The sequence below is a fragment of the Gymnoscopelus microlampas genome (genome assembly GCF_963454915.1).
Source record: "Gymnoscopelus microlampas genome assembly, chromosome: 9".
NCBI classification, from domain to species: Eukaryota; Metazoa; Chordata; class Actinopteri; order Myctophiformes; family Myctophidae; genus Gymnoscopelus; species Gymnoscopelus microlampas.
Window position 1 is genome coordinate 56,074,501 of NC_139946.1, and position 7,500 is coordinate 56,082,000.

At 42.9% G+C, this 7,500-nt stretch overlaps 1 protein-coding gene across 1 annotated transcript in view; it reads left to right on the top strand.

The window, feature by feature from the left end:
• patj (PATJ crumbs cell polarity complex component) overlaps positions 1 to 7,500 on the top strand; it is a 164,908-nt gene that overhangs the window by 123,189 nt on the left and 34,219 nt on the right. Inside the window, exons 31-32 of the mRNA XM_084066804.1 lie at positions 6,991 to 7,060; positions 7,395 to 7,500. The exon at positions 7,395 to 7,500 is cut by the window's right edge and continues 26 nt beyond it. Coding sequence (XP_083922930.1) covers positions 6,991 to 7,060; positions 7,395 to 7,500 — 176 coding nt within the window. The remainder of the gene's footprint in view (positions 1 to 6,990; positions 7,061 to 7,394) is intronic.

The window sequence follows — 7,500 nt, forward strand, 5'->3', positions numbered from 1 at the left end:
ATCTTTGTTTTTGGGGGTCCCTGGAACAACATATTTTGAGATGGGGGTCCACGGCCAAATACATATCATTTTGGGGGTCCTTGACATGAAAACGTTTGAGAACCACTGATATTATAGAAACATTATGTTTAAAAAAAAAAAAACTGTTTAGAAGACATTCATAGAATCCCACCAAAAGTAAAGATTTGAGTTAAAAACGATTTTCACAAAGAAGCAAAGATTTAAGTATAAAATATTTGCTTTAAAAATATATATATATATATTGAAAGATTTGCACACATTTTCATGATTTTTTGAAAATAGCAGATCTACAAGCTCATAGCGCGGCACCCTTGTAGATCTGCTATTCTTTTATACAGCCAAAGTATAAAACAATGGTTAAAGTGGTGACACAGATGAGCTCTCGGTCGTAAAGGGTTAAAACAGATTTAGTGTTTCCTTTGTGCTCGACTGGCTTCTGGAGCAGCAGAGCGTTCACAAGGTCAACGCTGCCTGAAATACTCTATTACAAGTAATGCTGCCTGAAATACTCTATTACAAGTAATGCTGCCTGAAATACTCTATTACAAGTAATGCTGCCTGAAATACTCTATTACAAGTAAAAGTCCTGTATTTTGTCCATCAAAACATACTGCAATTGTTTTATTGTTGAAAATGGCAGATGGACAAGCTCCTGGTGCGTTGTGAGCTTGTAGATCTGCTAGTTTTTATCTAAATAAATAAGCAAAAGATCTGCTATTTTCTTGGCAAATTATAATAATCTAAATCTGTTAAATAATAGTAACGAAAGCTGTCAGATAATTGTATTGGAGTAAAAAGTATAACATTTACCTCAGAGGTGTAGTTGAGTAGAGGTTTAAAGTATTTTGCTGTTCAAAGGTTGCCATGACAACAAATGTATATGGTCTCCCACGGTGATGGTGGTGTGTGTGTGTGGAGGGGGAGGGGGGGGTTTGACCTGGAAGCTGTATTGGCCTAAAATACTGCTTTGATGCATAATAATAATAATAATTGTACTCCACTATATGATGAGTAAAGTAATGATAAGATACAGGCTGAGAGAATAAGTGATATTTTTAGCCTCAGTGGAAGCTCTAGAGATGAGAGCAATTAACGGTTAATTAACACACAGTACCTGGAATGATTTAATTAACACTCTGCAGTCCCTACAGGGAACACACACACACACACACACACACACACACACACACACACACACACACACACACACACACACACACACACACACACACACACACACACACACACACACACACACACACACACACACACACACACACACACACACACACACACAGAGTGGTTGAAATGCTCCTGAAATAAGTGAGATAACAGTGTTTTTAATGGACTCATTCCTCTGTTGGATCTCTAGCTACACACCAGTGCACTGGCGTGCACGCACACACACACACACACACACGCACGCACACACACACGCACATACGCGCGCGCACACACGCGCGCACGCACGCACGCACACACACACATACACGTGCGCACACACACACACACACACACACACACACACACACACACACACACACACACACACGCACACGCGCACGAGCGCACCCACGCATGCACATACACACGCATGAAATGACATGAAATCTCCCACAATCCTCTGCTCCCACATGGCCCCTCCCCTCTGGGGACTCCAGCGATAAATACAAACGATCTGGTCTGAGTGACTGTGTGTGTGTGTGTGTGTGTGTGTGTGTGTGTGTGTGTGTGTGTGTGTGCAGAGGGAATAGGGGTGCAGCGGTTTTCGGTGTAAAACCAGTGGTGTAAAGTAACTAAGTACATTTACTTAAGTACTGTACTTAATTTTTATTTTATTTACTGTAGTATTTTCTCTGTGTTTACTTCTACTCCACTACATACTGTATCAGACACAAATATTACACTTTCCACTACAATTATTTGACATTTAGATTATTATTACAAAACATACATTAACCACTTCAGCTCTATATACATTTCAGACGTTTGAAAATAGCCGATCTACAAGCTCACAATGCGTGGCATTGTGAGCTTGTAGATCTGCTATTTTCTAAAGGTTTTTATACATTTTGAACTTGTGAAATGGGACATTCTGCATAAAGAGTACTTTTACTTTTGGTACTTCATGTACATTTTGATACCAATACTCTTCTACCTTTACTCAAGTACATTTTGAATACCTTATCTTTTACTTGTAACAGAGCATTTCTACACTGCAGTATTGATATTTTTTACTTAAGTAAGAAATGTGAATACTTTTTTTTACCAGCTTGCAAAGCTGGTCTCTGAAGAGACTGAGCACTAGTCAACATGTCTTCCACATGTTTTTGATCATTGGCTGTCCTTTAAGCCAATGGGGAGACTTCCCATACTTTCCCATATTCTGAACGGCGGTCTCGTCCTCCCAAGCTATGGTATCATAACCCTAGTGTTGCCAGATTTTGCGAGACAAATAAGCAACCAGGTCTATGAAAACAAGCCGTGCATACACCACACACACACACACACACACACACACACACACACACACACACACACACACACACATGATTGATTGATTTATGTACTTTTATTGAGTAAGACATGAGAACAGTACATAACAGTACATGGAAGTACAAATTCACAATACAAGGTCTACTAAACTGGAAGGCTCATTAAGCACTGAGCTTGTTTAAGATGAGATCCCCATGCACACAAATCATGGTGACATATAAGAGACAGACAGATATACACACTACTATAGAATGTCATACAATCAGTTTACAGGTTACTGGTATGAAGAGTGAAAAATATGTACAAAAGAAGAAAGAGAGAGAGGGGGGGTAGGGGGTAGGTTAGGTTAGGACATGGGGTAGGTTAGGACTTGGACAGGGGCCATTTTTGAATTGCAGCCTCCTGAAGGTGTATCTTTAGGGCAGTTTTGAAAGTGAGTAGGGTTTTACACTCCTTCACTCCTTTTGGTAGGGCATTCCACATTTTTGATGAATAGCATGAGAACGAGTTCATTCCCTTTTGTTGAGCCAAATCTGGTTGAACATGATTTGTGGAGCTGCCTCTGGTGTTATGATCATGGACTTCATTAACATTTAGGAAGTATTTTGACAAATACAGGGGGATCCCAATTAGGGATGGAGCTTGTTAATTTTTATTGATAATGAGCACCTTATCAAGCCTGCTTATCGAACCGAGCTTTTATCGAGCCCACTATCGATCTTTTTCTATTATTAAGAAAAAAGACGTGAGGCGAAAAACTCTGAACAGAACCGGTATCTTTTTTTATTGGCCAGTTGTGACAGTGAGTTTGTGGCTGACCACTATCTAAAATTAAATGAAGATGACAAAAGTAAAAAATATTTTTGCCTATCATTAAAACAACCATTCATATAATGTGCAATAAGTGTTAAATGGCTTTATATTATGAATAGTACTGTAATAATTACTCTAAAATCTCCATGTCTCTTCAACTTTTTATAAACAAAAAATGCATAGTTATTTTTTCTATTCTTTTTTCTTTGTTTTAACCAAAATATATCACTTGCACTACATTTTACTAGGGCCTTCAAATACAGTACTTTTCTAACAGACAAAAGGCAAGTGACCTTTTTACTTTTGGAAAATAATATTGAAGAAATGGTTAATGTGTGTACTGTCACTTTAAAAGCGCAATGTATACTTCATCGTACGACGGTGTCACGCACCAAAACATGGCCGATCTCCAAGCTCACACTGCGTCTGTTCGCACCACGTTGTGAGCTTGTAGATCTGCCATTTTCGGCAACGATAGACTGAGGGACGGACGGCGCTGTTTGACACAACTTGCAGCTATCAATACACTTTTAGACCAACATGTTTGTGCAAGCGTGGGTGATTAGATTTATTTCTTGATCGCCTCTTGTATTGATAGTTTAGACATGACGTCATGGGCCGCTACACTCGATAACAGGCTCGACAAGCCTAAAGCTTATCGAAAACCGGGTCTCGATAAATTCATGCCCGGGTATATAATGGACCCGGTTTTCGAGCTCCATCCCTAATCCCAATGTTGTGGTGTATCTTGAAGACCAGGCCCATAGCAAGTTGCTGTACTCTGTCCTCAACCCTAAGCCATCCAATCCTAGCAAAATGAGCAGGGGTTAGATGGTGATTGAGTTTTGTGATTGAGGCCAAGAAGTAGCCTTACAAGTTTGTTTTGGGATGTTTGGAGCCTTGTTTTTGAGGCCTTGGAGGTGTTGTGATACCATGAAGTGCATGCATAATCATAATGACCTTGTATGAGGGCCCCTGCAAGAATCTTCAGAGTATTCTTACTGACTAGACGATCAATCCTCCACAAATAGCGTGTTGTTTGGTTGACCTTTTTGATCGTTATTTCTGCGTTTTTGTTACCGGAGAGGTTTGCCTCCAAGATGGAACCCAGGTAGGTAATTTCCTCCTTTCTTGTGATAACATTTTCACCCACTTTGATCGTGAAACTCTCAGCCTTGCTAAGGTTAGGGTTGGACCCAAAGAGGATGGATTCAGTTTTACCCAGGTGTAATGAAAGTTTGTGTCGGAGAGCCAGATACAGATCTTGTTGAGTTCAGTGCTGAGAGTTTTCTCAACCTGCAGCCTGTCCCTGTCCGAGACCAGCAGAGCCGAGTCATCTGCGAACAGGAACAGTTTGCAGTCGCAAGCTGAAGACATATCATTCACATATATCAGGAACAGATACACACACACACACACACACACACACACACACACACACACACACACACACACACACACACACACACACACACACTCACACTCACACATTTTAACCATTTATTTATGTCCACACAAAGGAGAGTATACAGGGACACAAATATTAAAGGTGCAGTGAGATTACATCACAAAATCATGGAATACGTCTTCATGATACAATAAGCATGTCACTCAGTTCATCTATGGGTATAAGTAACAGCGTCTCCGCCATATGTGGCGGCTGCCAATTATGGCAGAAATAGAACAATACTTTGCCAGCCTTTTTGCCTCCTTTTTGGGCATCCCAAGTTGTTGGAACCCTCTAACAACCAGTCTGTGGGTATGTCCTAGGCTGCCAAATATAAAAACAAATAGTCTGCACCTATAGCCCAGCTCTGAGATGGTATGTAGAAGTGGTTGGTACTTAATGACCTTGGTCATAAAGGCTTCCTCTAGGCTAAGTTCAAAGGTGCATGCTATCTCTAATACAAACACCTCTCTGGACTCTTCATCAACCACAACAACATCTGGTGTATTAGCTGTCAAAGATGTAAATATGTCTGGGTTATCACAGAGATGAAACATGGATGAAATGACACGGGAATGTTTGTACATTCTCACTGAGGGTGCATGATTTTTTGATATGTCCTTTGCGATGAGTTCCACTATTCTATCGTGGCGTGCAATGTACATCCCTTTGTATGCATAACAGCCATTCAAGATGTGTGACAGTGTTTCAGTGATCTGTTCTGTGGTGTGGTGCAGACAATGAGGAGCTTGACTGGTGGGAAACCATATGGAAAGGTTGAGTCTGGTGGGAAGGACTTGTAGTCTGGCTTTTATAGTGAATGTGATGATGTCCTCATTGAGTGCAGTGTTCTTAAGGAATGAGTGTGAGACAGAGTGATCAGCATAGGGAAGACAGGCGAGTTTCCCTTGGAGTTTTAGTCCAGTCCAGTGTTGTTGTTGTTGATGTTGGTGTAGATCCATGAGGACTCGTCTGGCACCTGTAGCTGTTAGCAGGTGACTGTGACCAGCATAGGTGACTGTTGCTCTGACCTGGGTGAGGGGGTCAGTTGTAATGTCCTCTGAGACCCTCACAGTCTCTGAGTCAGACCGCACCCACTCTAACGACACTCCAGTGCGGACACAGAGGTCGTTCAGGTCTGGCCAGTCAGACCAGACACCAAAACCAGCGGAACGGGTGTCGAGTTTTCCGCTGGGTTTCCTCCTGAATCCGAGGAAATGGGGCTCCGACTCCCTGGCCAGTGGGACCTTACGCCTCCTTAGGTCCAGGAACAGGGAGGATCGAGCCAGCTCCCTGACATCCTTGTCATCGTTATTCAGCATTTTCAGAAGATATGAAATCCGCATGCTGGTGTAAATCCATTCCACGTTTGGCACACACACACACACACACACACACACACACACACACACACACACACACACACACACACACACACACACACACACACACACACACACACACACACACACACACACACACACACACACACAGAAAAAAGCAAGCAAGCTGGTATACATGACTGCGTCATGTCTTGTTTTTGCATTTTCCGCACAGCAGTTTTTGACACGTTGTGTATCAGTTCAGTTGTGATGTGTTTTGTGCTGTGTTGTCGTTTAATATCTTGTTGTGTTGTTTTGTATATTGTGTCGTGATTGTGTACTGTTGTTACAGAGTGTGTTGTTCATCTTGTTTCTCAGCAGTAATACATCACAATCAACCAGCCTGTCTTACATGGCTCACACTGTGTGTGTGTGTGTGTGTGTGTGTGTGTGTGTGTGTGTGTGTGTGTGTGTGTGTGTGTGTGTGTGTGTGTGTGTGTGTGTGTGTGTGTGTGTGTGTGTGTGTGTGTGTGTGTGTGTGTGTGTGTGTGTGTGTGTGGACAGAGAGACTCAGGTGGTGTGGAGATGTGCTCCCGGTCAGCCATCCAATCAGAAAGCAGAATAGGTCATAAAAGAGAAAATTGAATTTCCTGCATCCTCATGCCTGTCTGTCTGTCTGTCTGTCTGTCTGTCTGTCTGTCTGTCTGTCTGTCTGTCTGTCTGTCTGTCTATGCTCTGCATTGTGTTGTTTTGTTTCTGTGACTGTTACATCAGACAGTAATGTATTACTAATATTGCTCTCTCTCTCTTTGTGTGTGTGTCTCTCTCTCTCTCTCTCTCTCTCTCTCTCTCTCTCTCTCTCTCTCTCTCTCTCTCTCTCTCTCTCTGTAGAAATGAGGATGCTATCAACCAGATGGCCGTGGCCCCCTTCCCCAGCCCCCCTCCCTCCCTCAGCCCTGATGTAAGACACACACACACGCACACGCACACACACACACACACACACACACACACACACACACACACACACACACACACACACACACACACACACACACACACACACACACACACACACACACACACACACACACACACACACACACACAGAGAAACCTCCAGATGCCTGCAGTTGTGGTGCAATGCATCCTCACACACTGTGTGTGTGTGTGTGTGTGTGTGTGTGTGTGTGTGTGTGTGTGTGTGTGTGTGTGTGTGTGTGTGTGTGTGTGTGTGTGTGTGTGTGTGTGTGTGTGTGTGTGTGTGTGTGTGTGTGCGTGCGTGTGCTCACTCAGCAGCCAATCAGCTCACCAGATGCAGTGGGCGTGGCGTCTCTTCCTGTTGAAAAGGTCACGCCCCCTGACACCCTACTCACAAGCTCCGCCCCCGAGACCACCACCA